Source organism: Artibeus jamaicensis, unplaced genomic scaffold (genome assembly GCF_021234435.1).
Source record: "Artibeus jamaicensis isolate MK-2021 breed Jamaican fruit bat unplaced genomic scaffold, CSHL_Jam_final contig_233, whole genome shotgun sequence".
In the NCBI taxonomy this organism is placed as follows: Eukaryota; Metazoa; Chordata; class Mammalia; order Chiroptera; family Phyllostomidae; genus Artibeus; species Artibeus jamaicensis.
The window spans coordinates 59,066,311-59,090,167 of record NW_026521486.1 but is presented as its reverse complement, the minus strand read 5'-3'; the positions used below and the strand labels follow the sequence as shown (position 1 = coordinate 59,090,167).

The following is a 23,857-nucleotide window of genomic DNA, read 5'->3' as shown; positions in this document are numbered from 1 at the left end:
GCTGTCCTTTCACTGTTCATCTTTTTTATCTTCTTTTTCTTTGTTAAGTCCCTTTAACATTTCATATAATAAGGGCTTGGTTATGATGAACTCCTTGAATTTGATCTTATCTGATGTGTTCTTTTCTTCTTTTTAGTCAGAATATGGTTTTTAAACTATTCTTTAGAGAAGTGAGATCCCATGAGAATGCTTCTTGGGCATTAAGTAATAGAAAGCAGACGGGACTCTGGGCACTTTACCCAACCAAAGCAATTTCACTACTTCTGTTTAAATATAGATGATATAAATAAACTTCTCATAGTAATAATTAATAATCTTTGTAAATGAGAATCTATTGTCCAAAAGCATCTCACATTTTTTACCTTAAATATTAACTTAATAAATTGAAACTATATGACAGTACTATACTCATCAGAGTAACAATACAAATACCATTATATCAGAGAAAATCTTAAGCACCAATAAAATTAAACTGAATAATAACATCGAACGTACTGAGATTGGTGTTGTTTAGTTTTTAACAATGAGTGAAATCAAAAGATTTCATTACTTTAAGGCTATTGATGGGTTAAGCATAACCTGTTGTCACATAAAAAATAGATTTACTTTTTATATTCATTTATTTTTAGGTATACCAATACATTCTGATGTACTAAAATGTCCACTCACATTTTTAGGATTTCTAAATTAACTTAAAAAATTACATTAAAATTTAAATTATCAGTATAAATGTTATTTCTTAATATTTTCTGATGTTCATTACCTGTCTTCTATTTCACAAAAGTTATAAAAACTAGGGGAAAAACTACTCTATTAGTTATCTTTTATCATTTTTATCTGCTGACCTAAGAACATGTGTGTTTATAAAACAGAAAAAAGTCCACTACCACCATTTTATATTCCCTCTTTTCATTTTTCAGCTTGAGAATTTACATGTAAATCAATTAAAAATCATAGAAGATTTAAGAAAATAAAACTGAAGTACTAGTTTTTCTAATTCTGGACTTTGATTAAAAGTTAAAAGTAGCAAAAATTAAAACTCATATTTTCTCTTCTCCAATTGCTTGGAGAGTTTTATTTTAGAGAAATACAATTTCCAAGCAAGATACAGACATAAAATATACCCACTGCGTGAAATACTTTACTGAAATTTCATTAAAAAATATTTTTACTTTATGATTATTGCCAGAAAATTACAAAATATCATCCTAACAAACCTCACCCTCATGGTGATCTCTCAGCTGAAATAGTACTTGCGAGGGTGAAACATATTAAGAGAGAGGGATGGCATTACCTCTACCATTTATTGTAATGAAATTGCTGTGAACAGAGGCAAAGACTAATAAAATGAAGTTTGATACCTTAAAAGATATACAAGAGGCCCTGGCTGAGTAGCTCAGCTGTCAGAGCATCATCCTACTATGACAAAATTGTGCGTTTGATCCCTGGTCAGGGCACATATGAGATGCAACCAAAGAATGCATAAATAAGTTCAATGTCAAATTGATTTCTCTCTTCCTTCTCTCCACCCTACTCTTTCTCTGTAAAATCAATAACAAAAAATTAAAAAGAAAGTTAAATGCCAAATCTATCTCAATATAGCTGATTAGATGATTTAATTTTAAAGTATTTAAAATTCTATTTTATTATTTATTTAGAGAAAGGAAAGGAGGGAGGAGGAGAGTGAAACATCAGGTGAGAAACATCAATTGGTGGCCTCTCACATGTGCTCAGACAGGGCCCTTAACATACTCCAGGCACATGCCACAATCTGTAATTGGGTAATTGAACTGGTGACCTCTGGCTCTGTGGGACAATGCCCAACCAACTGAGCCATACTGGTTAGAGTGAATATTTAACTTTAATACTCATTTTTAGAATTTACAGTTAACCATATGGAAACAAACAGTATATGGACTATATCAAAGGCACAGGAAACTAGAATACAGGCAGTATTGCCTTAGAATGTAAGCCAGAGCCTCCCATGAATGATTAGCATGAATACCCTTATTTTCTTCTGAAAGACTCAAGTATTTATTGCCTATGCTGTTAAAATATTTTCTTAATCTCTATGAAAAAGCACCAAGATTGTTTTTCTACACTAGAATACTAAACATAAACTCTCTAGAGCCAAAGTAACTTTGACCATTTATATAAAACATCTTTCAGAGATGGTACTAAAGATGATTTTCAGTGATCAGGCTGAGTAGTCCAACAGATAGCTATACAAAAAAAATTACAACTTGTCTGACCCATCCCTATCCCTGAAGTCTCAACACCAATGCCTTTACATTGTTATCTAAGTATAACTATAAGGATAATTTGCTTTGGCTTGCTCTTCTGAGATGAGTTCCCTTTCTCCTCTTCCAGAAAAATAAAAATAAAAATAAAAATGTAATTATTTAAGTAGTGCTAGGATCCTAGAAAAAACAATTTTGAATAAAGTAACTCACATTGAGGTACAGACAATATTACTTATCAAGGAAAGTTTAAAGAAAGAGTTTATTAATGTACACAGTATATACTGAACAGATAGGCTATTTCCTGAGTGGTTCAACTGTAAACCAAGAAATCAGAAAATAACCAATTATGATTACATTTTTAAAAGCCTGTTAACCCCAGGTCGGCAGAGTTATGAGAGTTTAATTCTAATTTCCCAAGAATGCTAAAGACAATGGTTAACTTGGGGAGCAACTGGATTAATAATAATGTAAAAAGAGATTTATTTCAAATTCTTGATGGTCTTCAAATTCAGATGGTCAAAAAGTTATGCAGTAATGTCCTTATAATCCATACTCTGTACTTTATCTTTTTAAATATATAATCTTTATCATATATATATTTTTCCCATTGCCATTTAGTCCCATTATACTCCACTCCTCTCAGGAATCACCACACTGTTGTCCATGTCCCTGAGTCCTTGTTCCTTTTTGCTCACTCCCTCCACCCCCCTCCACTAGCTGTCATCTGTTCTCCACCTATAAGTCTGACTCCTAGGCATAGGAAATTCAGTATTAAATATGAATAGACAACAGAAAAAATGGCAAATTTAGAAATAAAAATTCAGAAAAAAGAGACTTACCACAAAAAAAATTTAAATATCAGAAACAGTATATCATTATTTGAGGCTTTTGAAAAAGAATTTTATTTGTGAAAGGAGTAGTAAATAACCAGCTCTAATTTTATACATAGTGACAGTGATATTAAAATATATATGGATCTTGTTACTTCAAAATCCATCAAAGACATAAATATTTAACAAGTTAAGTTGGAAGAGGGTATAGACAGCAAGAAAAAAGGGAAGCTCCATGGAGAGACAAAGGGAAAAAAGGGCAGTGATCTCTTATACCCCCAAATTAAGGATCTTTAAGAGAAAGTGATATGTTAAAACATGTATATAAAAGGAGATCCATAAAATTTTCTCATTTTTAAAATCTTAATTTCACAATATGATTAAAAAAGATTTAAAATAATTTTATTTAGAGTTAAAGGGCTGGTGACCATAAAATATTTATTCTCTAACATTCCCACCGTTGTCCAAAAATACCCAAGAGACTTCTATTCAATATGCAGATCTCTCACTAGCTTTCTTTTCAGAGAGTCTAAGTTTTCTGTTTGGAATTACATTTTTGCATGAACTGATATTTAGTCTTCTACTATGTGGTGATCAATCATATGCCACCTAATTGAGGAATAAGATGCTGATATTCTCCTACGAGCACTAGAATGAATGAGTCAAATGTGTATGCTTAAATATTCCACATAGAAACTCTCATAATGTAATATGTAAAACCCAACTCTACTCTTCTTATAACCCTGATTTCCAAGAAACACACAAGTTTCATATTGTTTGTAAATACCTACCTGAATAGCTGAGTTCATGAAACATGTGTTTCCCAAGTTACTTAGGCCACAGAGGCCTGGCTGCTCATTGTTTCTTCCAGGTTCTGAATAATCATAGTTCTTATAAGCAGTATATGATGGGAGACAATAATTTGAGTTTTTCACACTGGAAGAAAACAAAAAATATTTTTCATAATGCACCCAATTATTCAATATAGGTGTAATGAACAGAGTGTTTTAAACATATTGAGGTAGGTGGTCAGTCATTAAACTTTTAATAAAGCACTTAACTCAAGGTCTTCTTAAGACATGAACCTAAATCAAAATTCTCTATTAATTAAGATATTACTCAACAAAATTAAGATATAATCAACAAAATCACTGTGTCATATACCACACCAACCAAAACAAACCACTATTATATCTTTCTACCCTTGATTAACTGGAGCAGCTTCACAGCTTGCCCCATTCTTCATTGTTTCATCAAATTTAAAACATTCAGATTTTAAACACCACCCGCAGCAATAAATCATCTCATTTATGTCCCTTTTACATCCTGCTACTGTAATAGAACAGTAGAAACACGAGGAGTTGTACTTTAGTCACAGGTGAGAGGTGAATTTACAAGGCCTCTGTGACATCACTGTTCTGCAGGTTCTATTTATAGTTTCTATGCTAGACTAGCAAAATCTAGTATTCAAATATGGAAAAAAGCCAGGGGAGATCAGGAATGCAAAAATAAAATGATTCTAAGCAAGTACATTCCAGTATTATTTGGCTTCTCTTTCTACTAGTTAGAATAATGCAGTTTATCTACTAGATAAATAAAACCTCAGGATAAGGTTTCATACTATCAGTATAATAAATACTGATCTTAAAAAATATACAATCTTCAATCTTAGTGAGTCAAGGTAATTTTAGAAAAAAGTAAGAAAAGTCAATCAATAATTGAAATATTTTTTCTTTTCTTTCTTAAAAATATTCTATTTATTTATTTTTAGAGAGGGGAAGGGTCTTGGGAGAGAGAGAGATGGAGAGAAACATCCATTGGTGGCTGGGCCTGCACCCCAGGCATATGTCTTAACCGGGAACTGAACCAGCAACGAGTTTCTGCTTTGAAGGATGACGCCCAACCAATTGAGCCACACAGTTCAGGGCCCTTCTTTCTTTTCACATGTAAAAAAAAATAATTTCCTGGAAAAGTGTGGATTCTCCCTTAACTTTTAACAGATTATCTTATAAAATATTTGTGATGGATACTTTGTATATAATTAAAAAACATACTTTCAATTTTTTAAATTTCATTAGTACAAACCTGAACAAGACTCAGTGAGGTCATTCGCTAAAAGCAAATGATGTAAATAAAAAGAAAAATATTACAAATAAACAGGACAATCTCAATTTTTCATAATTTGTTTATGATAATTTTTAAAAGTTATTTTTACTTTTAATTTCAAATACATTGTATTGTTGCTTCTATACTCCCACTTCATTATTTTAACAGCTTAAGTGAACTGTGCCATAGCTGTTCTAACAAAGCCTCTAGTAAACACACACACACACACACACACACACACACACACACACACACTCACCCCAACAAGCTAAACAGGTAAAACACACGAAACCACATCAACCAAAATTACATGCTCAATGCTAGCCCATTAATATTTTTACATTTAAGAAAACATACCCCTCCATTAAAAACAAAAAGACTGACTCCCTGACTAAAAAACAATCCACCCTGGGATTAACAAAAATAGTAGCATCCAAAGAAATACAACCTTGATCATCAAATTCAGAATTGCTAGTCTTGCAGCCAGATGCACAAGTTTTTTTAACTAAAAAAAAAAGAGTATGAACCAAATAGTATTCAGGCATCTTCTGGTTTTTACAAATGATTAGATGTATAATTAATATTTTATTTTACATTTCCAGCAATTAATAAGGTACAAGGCAACTATTAGCAATTCCAAATATGTTCACTCAATGACTGATGACTGAATTCTTGCATCTAACTTCAAAGACATGCAACAAAAAATTGAATCTTTAAAAAAAAAATTCTCTAACTGCTAAAAATCAAGGTCTGCTATATACTAAGAAAGAGGCAAGGCCTATATTTTGTATACACTCTACACATTAAAGACACATAATCCCGAGTATTAAAATATAAAATTTAAGCAGTCTACAAGTACACAGGGAAGGTATGCCCAGTGAATGCTCATGCCTATACCTACACACATGTACACACACACACATGCACATACACAGGTGCAAGTAAAAAGACTTAAAGCACATTTACATGTTTATTCCATAAGTATATATTCAGTTATCTGTCTCTCTTACACATAACACAAATGGGTGCTGGAAACTATTATTCTTGTTTCATTCTGTGGCAACAGGATGTGATTTGCTGCAATTCCTTTTCCTATTTACTGAGAAATCAACAAAAAACTTATTTACAAATGCAGTTTTTGCTTTTGTATTTTAAAACCTGAATCCTTAAAGAATTTCTACATTTTAGTTTAAGCGATAGGGTAAGTATAAGCGATACCCAAAGATTCAGATTGTCTAGATGCACAATGACAAAAACTGATGAACTTAACATACTTTAATACTATCTTGATTGGTCACTTACAATCTACATTATACGTGCTTTCTAAATCAAGTATTAAAGTATGTAATGGGAAATACCAAAACCGGCAGTTCTTTAAATACTTTGTAAAGTACATGGAAACTTAGGCTTGAAAGACAGATTCTATTTTTTTCACGACTATTTCTGCTCTTTTTCCTAAACAAGAGTATACGAGTCCTCCATCCTATAAAGCTATGCTACTTCAAAAATAAATACAATTGCCATTAATCTTAACAGAAATTTAAATACTATACTAGATTAATTCTATCACGTCAAATAAAAATTAAAAGTGTAACCTTTTTCTGTAAAATTGAGCCCTTATCATTCTATAAAAATTTCACATTGACTTTTCAATTAGCACTTACATTTGACATTATAAACATTACACATCTATAATTTAATCCTCATAACTATAATTATGCTCACTTTGCAGTTAATGAAATGACACTTGCAGCAAGTAGCTTGTTAAGAGCCAGATGGCTAGCTAGTTCTGGCACTCTCCAAAATCCATGTCCTTTTCCTAGCTTAATCTCTTACAGGGAGTTATTTCGATTTCAAATAAGAGCTTTAAATGACCTAACAGAAAAATAGAAATGTGTTCTGATGTGGAATGCTAAGAGTTGAGGCAATGAAGACATTAAGAAGATTTTTTAAAGGCAGTATTGTTTCAAGGCAAATGTAGCAAGAGAGAAAAACGCAGGAAACAAAAAAAGGAAATGAATTTGGTACATATTAAAGATGTTCTTAAATTATAATTAGGGAAAGAACAAATGCTGTATGAACTAACAGGTAAAACAACTACATAGGGTAAACAAACAACAGTCCAGCAACTTGTTCTTCAAAATATTAGTCCTTAATAAAATCTTTATTAAACATAAATAATTCCAAGTTTACTTTGTTATTACCTTTACAATGAATATTTTTATTTCTGGAAATGAAAGTGGCCTACCTCAGTATTGTATCAGTTTAATTCAAATTTTAAGTTTGTAAATACATTTCATATAAATGTATTAAAACTACTGACTTTAATATATACTTTTACTTGTAGAATATCTCTACATACATAATTTAAAAAATGCCTATAATATAAAAAGGCACTACTCACTTTACATATTTTTAATTAAAGAAACAATGCCATTTTTATTTGAAGTCTTAAGCTGCTACTTATTTCCACAAACTGAACAGAAAATTAAGAAATAAATTTTAGGTGAAATAACTGTTTAGATATTTATGATAACATTTTTTGAAAATGGAAAAAATACTTTGCATATTATAAATATTTAAATTTTACTCCTTATTTAAAAAGGCAAGTGTAACTTTTAAGCATGGTGATACCTCAGCAGCTACTTGCTTAAGGTTTCCTAATATGAAAGAACTACTTTAGTGCCCAAAAGAGACAAATATAAAAAGTTAAAGATATAATCTATTTATAGGAGTAGAGTCATTAGTTAATCGTGGTTTAAAAAATAAGAAAACACTCCAATTCTTCTCTTAATATTTTCTGCAGAGTGGTTTTGAGATCAGATTTTACTATATAGTTTTCCTATGAGAGAGAAGTAAGACAAAACGGAAACACACCAGACCACATATACTAACACAGCGACTCTAGTCAAAATACAGTCCCTGTTCAATAGTCTATATGTGTTAAAAATCTTTCTAAAGAGTAACTATAAATACATGCTACACCTGGACCTGAATTATTTTACAGTAAATACAGAAGACATCTGCAACAGTAGAAACACAAGTAATATTTTATCTTCTACATAAAATTATTTTTGATAAATTTAATAATAAAACATAAACCAGATTAAAGGAAAATATTTCTTTTTAGTCTTTTACCTGTGGCCAAACATTTTTAAATAGAAAAGAACATACTATACTGCAGTTCTGCATATTCATAGTGTTTTCATATTTCATTATTATACTACAATATATTATTTATTACACTAAGGGAATGAATGTTTCAAATCTTAACACATGGCAAACTCTTCTCTAGAAAAGCTGAACTAGTATTTCGACCAAACAATCCTTATATAGATATTCATCACTTAATTTTCCCCATGAGACTGAGGTGGGAGAAAGTGGATGGAGATCTCTATGGTTTTAATTTACATATCTTTAATTATCAGTGAATTAGAACATTTAAAATGTTTATATATTTTAATTCTTTTATTTTTGTTGCCCAGCTGTATCATTTGCCAATTTTTCTAATTGTCTTAGAAAATTTCTCACGGATTTTTATGAACTTTACATATTAAGAATTTAACCCTTAGTATTTCATTTGCAGCAAGTATTTTTTCCATTTCTTTCACTTTTAATTTTTCTGCATTTGATGAAGAATAATTTAATTTAAAGTTTCAAAGGAAAGTTCTCAATAGCAATTCAATTTTCCCTACAATTCCTGGTTAACCTGCTCTATTCTCCATCAGTCTTAGAATGCTTTCTGATTACATTAAACTCATTTATATATAAAGGTCTATTTCTGGACAGTCTTTTCTAGTCTACTTATCTGTAAGTGTATTAGTGGGTCAACAGTATGCAGCTAGAGTTCTGGTATCTTTATAATAGGTTGTGATATTAAGTAAGATGACTTTGTCATAGTTCCTTTCCAAATTATTTGGGCTATCCTTATTACATATTTATAATCCAGACTGCATATTAAAATAATTTTGTCAATTACCCCCATACTCCCCCTAAATATAAATTTTATGAGAAAACTAATTAAACCTATACATTAAATTAATGGTATTATTATAAAGATTATTCGTCCAATAGTTTTAGTCTTCTGGAATTTACTCTTTGGGATAATCAGATGCCATTTATGAACTGGATAAGCAGTACAGATATTTAACTATGTACATACTGTTAATACATAAACCGCAATGTACTTAACCAAGAAATAAAAAGAGAACAGTCATATCTGGATTCAAGTTCTTCCCATAATTTGACGAAACTAATTAAAATGAAGCTTTCTTTTTATCCTTTTCTATAAAATAAAAACCATGCCAATTTTCTAAGTAACACACCAATGTCAGAGGATCTGGTAAGGTCCAAGTGATTTTCACCTTTTTTTAATTTCCGCAATAAAGCACACACTTTCACTAACCTTTATAAATTCCAAGACTCTGAATATTATTCAGGATGGGGCAAGGAACCTGTTTCTCTCAATGTTTTAAAAGAAAAAGTGATTGCCTTTATAATGAACGTAAAAACTTGTGTATGGTTTACAGTTGTAAATCACTCATAAACACTTTTAAAAAATACTGTATATTGCAGGTGATTACATATCTAGTTCTAAAATGACATCTGAAATTTATACTCCTAAAAAAATTGAATTCTAACAGATTTCTATAGGTATTTCAGTAAGTGTTTAGAATGTAAAATTCTAAAAGTGCTTTATTTATTAAATCAAGGGAAAGTTTATAATGTGTTCTTTCTTTAGAAGTTATTACTAGAAGATCTGACCAGTAATTTTTTTAAAAATCAATTTTAATGCATTAAGAGTTTTATCCTAAATTTTAGATACATGAGATTTTTTTTGCAACCACAATAGGGCGATCAATTAAACAAAGAGTTCTTAAGATTCAGTGCTTACTTTCTGTTGTTGATGTTGTTATAATTATTTGACAGAGATGAAGGAGAGATCTTTGGTAAAGTTGAAAAATTGGATGCACCTGGGGACCTTTAAAAATATGAAAATGTTAAATTAGATAAAAATGCGGAATTTTAAAATTAATTATGAAATAAAGAAAAGAACCAATAGATGACAATGTATGTAGTAAATGAATGCTGGAAAACAGATTTATGAGTAAAATCACTATATATCTTTTGGTTTTTCAACTTCCAATGTATTTCTATATAAAAAATAATAGTACAAAGGGAAGTACTTTCAAAGGAATTTATGATATTAAATATACAATTTGATATTATTCCCAAAGATTTACTAACCCAGTAACACTATGAGTTCAGGTAACCACAATGAATATATTGCAATCAATAATTTCCTTAAATGAGTAGAATTAAAATATTAGTTTTTAAGGAAACGTAAATAAAACACATTTTGTGTCTCAGAAGGTGCCATGACATTCTAATTATATATAACAGCACAGAGATACCTCTCATATACCCATTCTTTACAATGTAGGGAACAGAAAGAGAACAACATAAGAATTCAAAACATAATCCCAGAAGTAATATTTGGCCAAAGTTAGTTCTGCAAACACAAAAGAGACATGAGTATGACTGTATGTTGCATACCTCACTAATTCAGAATCTTTTTGGAGAAATACCAGTTGTTAGCCTTTAATCAACTAATGCTTTGAAGACATTAATTTAAAATCAACAAACCCCATTCGCAAATCAGTAAATGTAACATACTACATAAACAAAAGCAAAGACAAAAAACACACGATCAAATCAATAGATGTGGAAAAAACATTTGATAAGGTACAGCACCCATTTATGATAAAAACACTCAGCAAACTGGGAATAGAGGGAACATTCCTCAACATAATAAAAACCATATATGAGAGACCTATAGCCAACATCATACTCAATGGGCAAAAACTAAAAGCTTTTCCACTAAGATCAGGAACCAGACAAGGTTGTCCACTTTTACCAGTTCTATTCAATATAGTACTGGAAGTTTTAGCCACAGCGATCAGACAAGAAAAGGAAATAAAAGACATCCAAATAGGAAAGGAGGAAACAAAACTGTCATTATTTGCAGATGACATGATAGTATACATAGAAAACCCTATAGGCTCCACCCAAAACCTGCTCCACCTAATAAATGAATTTGGCAAAACAGCAGGATACAAAGTCAATATCCAGAAATCAAAGGCGTTTTTGTATACCAACAATGAAACAGTAGAAGCAGAAATCAAGAAAAAAAATCCCATTCGATATAGCAAGAAGAAAAATAAAATACCTAGGAATAAAGCAAACCAAACAGGCAAAAGACTTATATGCAGAAAAGTACACAACACTGAAGAAAGAAATCAAGGAAGACACAAACAAATGGAAACATACACTGTGTTCATGGATCAGAACAATTAACATCATCAAAATGCCCATATTATCCAAAGCAATTTACAGAATCAATGCAATACTTAATAAAGTACCAATGGAATATTTCACAGACATAGAACAAACACTTCAAAAATTTATATGGAACTACAAATGACCCTGAATAGCAGTTGCAATTTTGAGAAAGAAGAGCAAAGTAGGAGGGATCACAATACCTGATACCAAACTGTATTACAAGGCCATTGTAATCAACACAGCCTGGTACTGGCATAAAAACAGGCACATACACAAATGGAACAGAACAGAGAGCCTAGAAATAAACCCAAGTCTCTAGGGTCAATTAACATTTGACAAAGGGGGCAGCAACATAAAATGGAGTAAAGATAGCTTTACTCCATTGGTGTTGGGAGAAATGGACAGCTACATGCAAAAAAATGAAACTCGAGCACCAACTTACACCATACACCAAAATAAATTCAAGGTGGATAAAAGACTTAAATATAAACCGTGACACCATTAAAGTCCTAAAGGAGAACACAGGCAGGAAAATCTCAGCTATTTCACGCAACAACATTTTCACTGGTATGTCCCCTAGAGCAAGGGACATAAAAGAAAGAATAAAATGGGATCTCATCAAAATACAAAACTTTTGCACAGCTGAAGAAAACAGTATTAAAATAAAAAGAGAACCAACTGTATGGAAAAACATATTTGCCAATGATACTCAGACAAAGGCCTGATCTCCAAAATATACAAAGAACTTACACAACTCCACTCTAAGAAGACACCCAACCCAATTAAAAAATGGGAAAAGAACTTGAATAGACACTTCTCCAAGGAGGACATACAGAACATCCAGAGACACATGAAGAGATGCTCAATATCGTTAGCTATCAGAGAGATGCAAATTAAAACCACAATGAGATACCACTTTACACTAGTCAGAATGGCCATCATAAACAAAGCAACAAACAACAAGTGTTAGAGAGGTTGTGGGGAAAAGGGGACCCTAGTTCACTACTGGTGGGATTGCAGACTGGTACAACCATTATGGAAAAGAGTATGGAATTTTCTCAGAAAACTAAAAATGAATTTGCCTTTTGACCCAGCAATTCCACTGCTAGGATTATACCCTAAGAACCCTGAAATACCAATTCAAAAGAACCTATGCACCCCAATGTTCATAGCAGCACAATTTACAATAGCCAAGTGCTGGAAGCAACCTAGTTGCCCATCAGTGAATGAGTGGATCCAAAAACTATGGTACATTTACACAATGGAATACTATGCAGCAGAAAGAAAGAAGGAGCTCCTACCCTTTGCAACAGCATGGATGGAATTGGAGAGCATTATACTAAGCAAAATAAGCCAGGTGGTGAAAGACAAATACCATATGATCTCACCTTTAACAGAAATCTAAACAACAAAACAAACAAACAAGCAAAATATAACCAAAGACACTGAAATAGAGAACAGGCTGACAGTGTCCAGAGGGGAGGGGGAGGGAATTTCAGGGGAGAAGGGGAAGGGTTTACAGGAACAAGTATAAAAGACACATGGACAAAAAGTAGCGGGGTGGAAATGGGAGGGGGGGGAGGGCTGGGTGGGTAGGCTGGGCTGGGAGTAAAAGACAGAAAACTGTACTTGAACAACAATTAAAAAAATAAATTAAAATATCAACGAACCCACTATGAAGTACTTAAAAGTCTACAAAGGTTTAATTTTCATTTTAATTTTATAAACAATTTAAATTTACTAGGCAACATTTAGCCATGGTCTGTAAAAAGACAACTTTTAGTCCAGTATCTCAGTAATCATAAATTTTAAATTGGTGAGGCCCAACGTGATCAGTTTTTTAAAAATAATTTTATTTCCTCTACTCAGGTGCTAATGAACAATGAAATGGCCCATGGGCAGGAAAGTACAGCTTTCAGCAAACTGGATTTCTTTAAATTTACATACTTGGAATACATTATGCAGAATAAATGGTGGCTAATAAAATATCTTACATATAAATTTTTAATTTAATTTTTAACATTTTATATATTATAAAATCTTGGTAAAAATTTTTCTTCATTTTAAAAGAGATTCTTTCTGTTGATGCAGGCTGTATATGGGTAGATTACATTGAGACATCTATTTAGGTGCCTTTCTGAACAGAAGACCCTTACAACCAACCAAATTTTAATATAAAACAAGTTAGAGGACCTATTTAAGAGGTCATTTAATAATCCTAATATTTTAAGGTATGCTAGTTTTAAAATATTAATAAAAATATAGGAATATCCAGGCAGTTTTCCTTTATGTTTGGAATGCTAAATTAGAAAAAAACCCTACATTTATCAGACACTGAAGTATAATAAATTAAGGAGGTTCATTTTTCAAAATGTGACATGTTTAACTGTATTTTCATTTAATTCATTACAAATTTTGAGGGACATATATATATAAAACCCAAAATGTATACAGGGATTTTACTTATAGCAAAAATTATAGAAATAAAGATAAATCACATCATCTAATAGAGTGGCTGAGGTACATATACAGGGCAAGAGTGTTTTCAGTTGTTCATATGGAAAATAATACAATAATTAATAATATAAGAATAAACTGTTTTGTGTACTCAAAACTGTAAACCTACTTTTGCCTCACCCTGTATGTTATTTTTTTTTCTGTCCATCTGTGGCCTTTTAACTGCTCATTAACTACTCTATCGAAGAACAGTATTAGAAGTTTCTATGAAATTAATTAAAACATTCAAGCACTGATTAAATGATTACCAAGACCTCACTCTTGGTAAGTAGGAATACAAAGACAAACACTGTTTCTGACCTCAAACAGCTTGCAAATTAATGAAAGAAAATGACACATAGGCAAAATAACTATGGAAGAGTATAAAACCTATGACAAATTTAAAAATTATAACAGAATATAAAGTTTTGTGGGCAGTGACATGCAGTAATTTTAAAATTATGTGCATGAAAGGGTAGGGGGAACTGAGAGTGTTTCAGGTAGAAAGGATAGCACATACAAATATAGGGAACTAGAGATATTATAAGGTGTTTACGGAGTTAATAAATTTCACTTGGCTGAAAGAGTGGGAAGAATGTGGTGATAGGAACAGAAGTTAGTAAGGTAGGTATGATAACAAAGAACCTTTCATGTTCTATGAAGGAATTTGGATTTTATCCAATTGTGCTAAGGGAAGTAGAAAGATTTTAATAGAGAATCAACGCAATCGATTTGTGTTCTATAAAGGTAACTCCTGGGGAAAAGAAAGACTTAAGATTGGAAGATCATTTAGGAGACCACAAAAATAATAAAGGTAAGAATTAATAAAGGCTGGGGCTAACAGAGTGGAGTGGCAAGGGCAACATGTCTTAAATGTTTAGGAAATGCTTCTCAAAGTGCAGTCCAGGGGGCTGTAAGATCCTTTCAGGGTGCCCATCTATGAGGTCAAAACTATTTTCATAACAATACCAAAGCGTTATTTAAATGTTACTTGACCTTTTTCACTGGGTGAATAACTGCAATGACAGTATAAAAAAATGCTGGGTAAAACTGCTGTTATATTAGCATGCACTAAAGCAGTAGCACCAAACTATATACTAGGATCAATGTATTCTTTACTACAGCCCCAGCCCTGGAGTAGAAAATACAGTTTCACTTAATAATATACATGTTGAAAAATAAAACTATTAATTTTTTAAAATCATGACCCTTATCTTCTTTTAATATTGTGTAACAAATTAGGAAGTTTTCAAAAAAGCACATCTGCTACATACTGAAGTAACATAGCTGTCATGAAAAGTAGTGTGATTATCTGAATTTCAAGCAAAGTAGCACTTCTCATGACACCACTCTTTTCCCTGTTTTACATAAAAGGCTATCTGGTGGACATTTTCTCAAAAATACAGGAAGGGGGCCTATAACTGCAAGGAAAACAATTTAAAAGTATTTGTTGCCATGATCAAATTCAAATGTTCAACCAAAAAAAAAAACAAAAAACAAACAGATCTTTGGAAAACTTGACTTGGCCACAGTGAGCTTGATAGCTTCCCACTACTCAAACTTGTCTCATAAAATTGGTGATGTTTTAACAAGTGTGATTTTTAAAATATATTGTATAATAAAATATATCATTTGGAATACCTGCATTACTCAGTGAATCAACATTCTCCATTGCATGAAGATTTTAATAGTATAAAAAGTTAATTAACATGATATTAAATTCCACACTGTAATTAACCTTTCATCATTAAACTACCACCAGCTGAGTTCTGATGTGTGATCAATCATCTGAAAAACTTCTCCCTGTACCAACCATATATTTCTGTGAGGCTAGATATATAACCCAAACTATATATTTCTCAATAAATTGAATGCAAAAGCACTTAAGAAAATTTAGCTATGTTCTATTCAGTAAGGGATTAAAGAAATCTGCAAAAAAGGTAACGCAATTCTGTTGTCCTCAGTACATCTTTTTAAAAAAAATAGTTATTTTTCACAAAATGTCAAAATATAATAGTTTTGTATTATTTATAAATACACATTTAATTTTTTATTTTGAATTTCTAAAATATATGTATCAACAGATAAAAACCACATGACGGAAGTTCTTTGGGTCCTGAATTTTTAAGAATGTAAAAGGGTACTGAGATCAAAACATTTGAAAACTTTGGGTTTAGGAGGTAGAATCTGTAAGACTTGGTGATTAATCAAATAAGAGAAACAAAGTTAAAGAAGAACTCAAGATGGTATATGGAATACAGAAGACAGGATATGGATATAGTTTAAGTTGAGGGAGGGGGAGAATGCGGGTTAAAAAGATTTTGAGTTCAATCTGACATGGTAAGTCCTATGGGACATTTAGGAAAAATCTGAAATTCAGAAGAGAGCTCTACCGGAAATACAGAAAGGCATATCTGTGTCAGTTTGAGGTGAACGAGATTAGTGCACAGTCCATCTGCTGATTTTGACTGTGTTATGGTATGAAAGGAGAGGTCCTCAGATGGAAATTTGTGGAGTATCAATTCATTTAAAGCGTGAGAAGAGCTGCTGTATATAGTGAGTGAAACTGTATAATGCATAGTGCCAAGGAAAGTCTTTCACACGGATTGCAATGCGAACAATACCCTCAAGAGCTGTATAGTATACAACCTGTACAACCAAACAGAGCAGCCCAGGAGACGAAGAAGGCCAGCCAGACAGAGGATTGGTCAGAGAGGTGAAAATACTATCTGAAAAACTGTGGTATAATGGGTTCAAATTAAGAGAAATTTTTAAAAGGATAGTTACCAAAAGGAACTTTCAAAGAGAAGTAAAATAAACTAGGTTTTAAAAGAGTCTAATAAGAAATAGTTAAGTATGGCCTTTTTAAAGAAACTGGCTGTCAAAACAAAAACTTAAGAATGGTATTTGAGGAAAGTTTATGGCTTGTTTTTTTTTTTTTAAGATGGGAGAGATTTGTTTGTATTTATAGGCCACGGGAAGATGACTTTGGAAAAGAAACAAGAATAAATGAGCATTATTTGACTGTCTACTATATTGTAGTAGAGTGCTAAGCATTTGTATAGGTATGAGAAAAAAGAAAAAGCAAAGTCTAGGAAGCATTGGATTAGAATAAATAACTGGTGGAGAGATCGTTCTCAAGTATCATGGAGACTGGAGATTAGAGAGAAGAGAGATGTGGTCCACAGGTCACTTTAAAATATGGTAACACTTTTAAAATGCTGTTACAGATATTATTGATCACTTAGTTATTCTGATTTTCACTTCTGACCTATTACACATAGCCCACTCTGCCTTTCAGTTTTTTTTTTAGGGGCTACCTGAGCCCTTTAGCTCTCTTCCTTTGATGTAATTTGGATTACATCATTAACAATTCTGCTCTAGTGGTTTTCTAAAGAGAAGATACAAAAAACGCTTAGAATATTACACATAGCTATGAAGCCATATATTAGATACTAAATTTAACTAACATAGTGTTAAATTAATTTTTGCTAGTTTGAGGCAGATGTAATATAAGGTGGTGATTTACCTCTTAACAAAACAAAAAGAGGTAAAACATAAATGTAGCTAAAATAATTTAATAGAGAAAATTAAACTTTATCCCTGACAACTGAATGCACACACTATTTCAATTTCCCTATTCTCAATGTTTCGATGAAAAGCATGCAATTCAACACTAAGTTAAACTTCTTATTTCAAAAGAAAAATACAGCTTATTCTTGGTAAATTAACTGAATATTTAACATACCACTAAATCTAATACCATGCTGAGGAACCAAGAAACAAAAAAAAAGAGAGAGTGTTTAAGTAAAAGCTGACATAGCAAAAACAATTATTTAAAGTTTTTTATAGTTACTTTCAAATCTGACATAACAACTCAACTTTGTAAAATCTAACAATTATAAAACAAAATTATCTTTAGAAAACTAAGAGCAACCTGAAACTTTCCCAGTTACTAACAACTATGCTAAGGTAAATTCTCGGAGAAAAAAATTACATCTCTGAAAAAGTTAAACACTTTTACTGCTGTGAGATACAGATTAATTCAGTTCAATAAGCAGTTGCTACATTTGTCTCTGCTAATGTCAGAAAGGGTGTTAGGAAGTTAAAGATAAACAAAAGTGAGTTGAAGGGAATTTATATATAAATTGCTTCTTATAACTTTATTTTTGTTCATTTTTGACTGCTAGTTATGGCACTTTTATTTTCAACTTATTACAGAAATTTCCAAACATACACAAGCCCTCATATACCCTATATCAGTCCCTCAGCTTCAAAAATTAACACTCTGTCACTCTTGTTTATAATCTCCTTAGCCTACCTTCCCCAATGTCTTTGCTGGAATATTTTAAAGCAAATCTCAGACATTCATAATTTCACCTGTAAACACTATAGTATTCAACTATAATAGGTAAGAGATCTTTTTTTAATACTGTTTGTTGGTCCCAATCTAATCGTCAGCTCATGTTCGATCTTATCCCAATTTTTTCAAAGTATCTTCTCTCCTGAAACTGGTTAGTTTGAATTAGAATCTTTAAAAAGTCCACACATTTGCAGATTAGTTATAATATCTTCCAAAGCTCTTACTGCTCCTGTCAACTAAATTCTTTTCTGGCTTCATCTTATTGTGACTATGTCCATTTCCCACTTGTCCTGATTGCTGGATCTATTCCTATAGAATAGGAATACTGACTTACACAGGTTACTGTAAATTGTTCAATTCCTTTTCTGAACAAATCAGGGGAGAAAGGAAGAAATAACATAGCCAAGAATTATCTGTGAGTACCTGTGAATATCAAGCATCTATGTGAGAAATGTGCACTTATATTACATTCATTTATGCATAAAATAACTGTCTAAATTTTCTAACCTCAATTAAATTTGGAAATGACCTTTAAAAAAAAAGACTTTATCCATTTTAGTTTTAGAGAGAGGGGAAGGGAGGGAGAAAGAGAGGGAGAGAAACATCAATGTGTGGTTGCCTCTCATGAGCCCCCAACTGGGGACCTGGCCTGCAACCCAGGCATATGCCCTGATTGGGAATCGAAGTTGGTGACCCCTTGGTTCACAGGCAAGCACTCAATCCACTGAGCCACACCAGTCAGGGTCAAATTTATGTACTTTCTTAGAAACATTAAGAATGTGATTTCTGTGAATTATACCTCTTTTAGTATCAAAAACAGAACTGCATAACTAAATCTACTAATGTTTCAAATAAGCAGAGGCCATCATGCTTATACTTAAAATGTCTCAGTACAATTTCTGTTAAAAAGAAAACAATACATGATAGAAGTTTCCTTACATTTTAATAATTTTTCAATCAAATAGGTCTATCTACTATTTCTAAATCCATTTCTACAGTTATCTAGTAATTACGTATGCAAATTGGGTTTAAGTACTCTAAAAATTCTACAGCATGGGGTAAGTTTTTCTACTTGTGCTTAAACAGGTATTGTACAATACTGAAACAGATAGTGTAAAAAACAAAACAAAACAACCCCAAACCTGAAACAATATTGCAGAGTCATCTAGGTGGTTATTATTTATCCTAACCAAAAGTGGTATGCAATGGTTTTATTTATAATGTGCTCCCTCTCTCCAGGCACTCAGGCACAGAGTGCTGCAAAAATACTTAATGGCACTAGATATAGTTTATAGTTAGTGTTTCAGTCACCAAATTGGAATTCTGTTAATCAGGACAACACAGATGGTAGAGGGAGAATGTGTGACTAAGACACTGGCTTAGTTTTCCATTTGATTTTTTCAGCCTCTTATGTTTTATCTGGTTGATTTGGTTTCTTTGTTTGTTTTGTAGCCCATGAAAACTGCCTTTTTACAATTATCAATGACCCTTACCTTTTTTTCACCAGATACTCAATAATGTCTTTTGTTAATATTTTTGAGCAATTAATGAAGATGTCTGAATTAAATCAACTTTCTATGATACAAGAGGAATTTTTACTTATTTCAGAAAACCAGTAATATTTGCAATTTTTCTATGATGTTAATAATCTCTAAGCTATTCTTTGAAATAACTATACCTAAATGAAACAATAAGAAAAAACAGTATAATCTAGTTAAAATTTATTAAAGTTTTACCTTAGTTAGAAGTTATAGCTAAGGAAGAAGAAGGTGTTAACATTAAACGAATTTTCAGGAATTCTATTTAGTAAGGGATAATCTATTGATTAGTTTCTCCTCTATTTATTACCATCCAGTCTTCTACAACTATTCCATTTTAAAATAATTTTTTAGAAATACAATTTAAACTAGCTACACATCCCCAACAAGTGGGTTATCACTTGGTAACAAAATCTTTGGAAAATGGTCATACGTTAACAGAAAAAAAAAGTAACCTCAGAAGATTTATAATTTTTCTAAGGTGTCATTAGAAAAGAGTGATTTTGAGAACTTATAAGAAATTATACACTTCAAAGTAGATTAGAAACGAAAGTTCTGGAAAAAACTAATCACTTGAGTATTTTTAAAATATAACTTAAATATAAAGATAAAAATTTCAAGTAACATTTTGATATCTAGCAGAAAAATCCAGACAGAAAACTTCTCAGTTTTTTTTAAGGTAGGTTTTAGATTTCTAGTAAGATTTTGAGTTTTTTAGGTTATATACATTTTTAAAAGTTCAGGACATGTTTTGAACAAAGTTACAGTCAACCCTAAACATTTTAAAATATGTAGCACTTACTCTCAGTTAAGAAGTCCAAAAATTTGTGCTTCAGCTAAGGAGATACGATCAAAATGGGCCTAGTATAACTTTAGTACCTTCAAAGCATTTACTTAAGTTACTCTGTTTTCAGCGGTATAAAAAAGACAACAAAGACACTAACATACTTTCTCTTAAGCTTACTGTAGAGGTGTTCTTACATTTTGTTGTTCACAGCAGCACCTAAAATGTAGATTCCTGGGTGATTCATGAACAATTAATATTCTGCTGGTCAGGGGTGAGGACCGTGGAAGCTGCTGTCTTATCACACATGAAGAAACACTGCCTTCAGAATTTCTACCAAATCAGAAATGCTTGGGATGGTTCTAGAAAACTGTGTTTTAACCAACTCAACAGGTGATGAGTTTCTTCTTTTACCATGTTGCAGCTTTTAATAACTTTTCCTCAACATTTGAAAAATATTTTTTAAATTTATTTTAGAGGGAAAGGAGAAAGAGAAGGAAACATCAATGTACTAGAGAAACATTGATAGGTTGCCTCTTGCATGCTTGCAGCCAGGGACCTTGCCTGCAACCCAGGAGGTGACCTGACTGGGAATCAAACCAGCAACCTCTCGATTTGTGAAACAATGCCCAACCCACTGAACTATACCAGTCAGAGCAATTTTTCCTCAACTTTTGATGCTCTGTGTAGGAACTGGCTATGTGCTAAGCCGTATAAGTATCCAAGAGATCCTAGGTTAGGGATGTTTTACTGGAATTAGTGTCTCCACACCACATTAAGGACAAGGAGTTGTCTCCTGACAGATATGGTGGAAATTTTGTGTACGAAACAGGCTGTTTTGTATCTCAACATCTTGAAATTTCTTTCTTGAGGGCCTAAAATTAAATGCCTTATACTGGAGCTGAATTTGTCTAAATTACATGTGTTTACGATGTGACTTCAATAAATATACAGAATTCCACTTTTTTTGGAAACAGGTATTCACCCAGAAAAAAAATCTGCATGCTTATCTCAATTATACACATGTAAATAAAAATAAGTGACAATTCCTCAACCTTTTTTTCTTTTCTGTTATTCAATTTTCTTCCACTTTAAGTGCTATTTCTATATTCTTAAACATTTTTATACAATATGTTCTATTCTTTAACATAAATGTACAGAAATGGTACTATATTAAACTTAAATTTAATTACATAAATGGTACTGAATTAAAATCTCATTTTCTTCTTATTTTTCTCTCTATTGTATGTTTTAAAACTCATCCAGTTTTAAAGATTACACCACAATTATTCTTTTATTGAATTAATTGGGTTGGCATTGGCTCACAATACCATACTGGTTTCAAGTGTACAACTTAACAAAACATCATTTGTACACTGCATCTTAATCACTATCAGTGACAGATACTTAAGCTAAGCTACCTCCAAACTCCCCCTACCACTACCACAGACAATACAGGTACAAAGACCGGGCCATCGGGGACCTGTGTGAAAACTGCACTGAGTGCTGGGTCAGAGGGATTAAGCATTCCCGACTTGACTGAACACTGCCTCATTTACAGAATGGTGGTACTAGTTTATATTCCCACCATTATACAGAAGACTTCTCTGACAACCCTCTAAACACTTTGTATTGGCTATCTTTTAAATTTATCTTTTAAATAAATTGTATCTTTTAAATAAATTGTACAATTGTAAATAAATTGTATTGGCTATCTTTTAAATTTATCTTTTAAATTCTGATGACCGTTAGGTTGTATCTTACACTTTCTTTTAATTTTTGTAATAACGAGTGAATTTGTATATATACTCATTTACCTGTTAGCACTTGGACTTCCTCTTATTTAAACTGTCTATTGCTATCTTTTACTTTTTATTTTTAATATATATATTTTTAGATTTTATTTATTTTTTAGAGGGAGGGAAAGGAAGGGAGAAGAGGGAGAGAAGCATCAATGTGCAAGAGATACATCAATCGGATGCCTCCCGCCCATCCCCAACTGGGAACTCTGCCTGAAACCCAGGCATATGAACTGCCTAGGAATCAAACCAGTGACCCTTCAGTTTGCAGGCTGGCACTCAATCCACTGAGCCATACCAGCCAGGGTACTATCTTTTATTTTTTAAAAAGCTTTTTTTTGTTCTTTTTCTCTGCTGATTTATAGCGGTTCTTATATATTATAAGTATTATTCCCTTGCAGATTAAAATTTTTTCAAAACTGACATTTCACTTTTAATTCTGTGTATGGTACCTTTAACAGAAACACTTAATTTTGATGTAATCTAATCCATTAGCTTTCACATTGGGTTCTGTGACCCCTAAGACATAGCTGGTCTCAAAATTTTCTTATCAGCTTTACATTTCTTCTTTGACTCTGTATTCCTTCTGCAGTCTGTCTTACTTACATAATGTCTAAGATACTGATCCTGCTTTCTTTTTTTTCCACTTTTAATAAAATCTAAGAACCTACCTGCTTTAGGAATCTGTTTTGCATTGCCTAGTAGTACAACTTATCAAGTTCTCATATACACACACATAAGTTTCTCTGAGCTAATTAGTTTGTTCCAGTCTACTTGTCTTTTGCTAGCAACATATTCTTTTATTGCTATAGCTTCATAGGATTTCTTATTATCTAGTAGGTCTAGTACTTCCTCCTCTCTAATCAAAATTTACTTGGCTATTCCTGGGCCTTTAAGGTGTATCTTCATTTCAAAATGCATGTGTAAAATTTTTTTAAAAATTAAATTAGAATTTTGAATAGGAGGCACTGACACGACAGATTTAGAGAACAGGCATTACTAGGTTAGTGGTCAAAGGGCCTGAATAGACACTTCTCCAAGGAGGACATACAGAGGGCCCATAGGTATATGAAAGGATGCTCAGCATCACTAGCCATCAGAGAAATGCAAATTAAAACTACAATGAGATACCACTTCACATGGGTCAGAATGGCCTTCACAAACAAATCAACAAACAACAAATGCTGGAGAGGTTGTGGAGAAAAGGGAACACAAGTGCACTGTTGGTCGGAATGCAGACTGGTGCAGCCACTGTGGAAAACAGTAAGGAGTTTCCTCAGAAAAGTAAAAATGGAACTACCTTTTGACCCAGCAATTCCACTGCTGGAATTATACCCTAAGAATCCTGAAATGCCA

The 23,857-nt window shown here is 32.1% G+C and overlaps 1 protein-coding gene across 5 annotated transcripts in view; it reads right to left on the bottom strand.

The window, feature by feature from the left end:
• Window positions 1–23,857, bottom strand: part of USP15 (ubiquitin specific peptidase 15) — a 121,506-nt gene that overhangs the window by 35,741 nt on the left and 61,908 nt on the right. For 4 of the 5 annotated variants that reach the window (XR_005081808.2, XM_053661564.1, XM_037140292.2 and 1 more), the window contains 2 exons: window positions 10,074–10,160; window positions 3,865–4,009 (listed from right to left, as the gene is read on the bottom strand). Coding sequence is in view for 4 of the 5 variants with exons in the window: in XM_053661564.1 (XP_053517539.1) it covers window positions 3,865–4,009; window positions 10,074–10,160 (232 nt within the window). In the remaining variant the exon portion in view is untranslated. The remainder of the gene's footprint in view (window positions 1–3,864; window positions 4,010–10,073; window positions 10,161–23,857) is intronic. The other variant, XM_037140294.2, reaches the window with a different exon arrangement.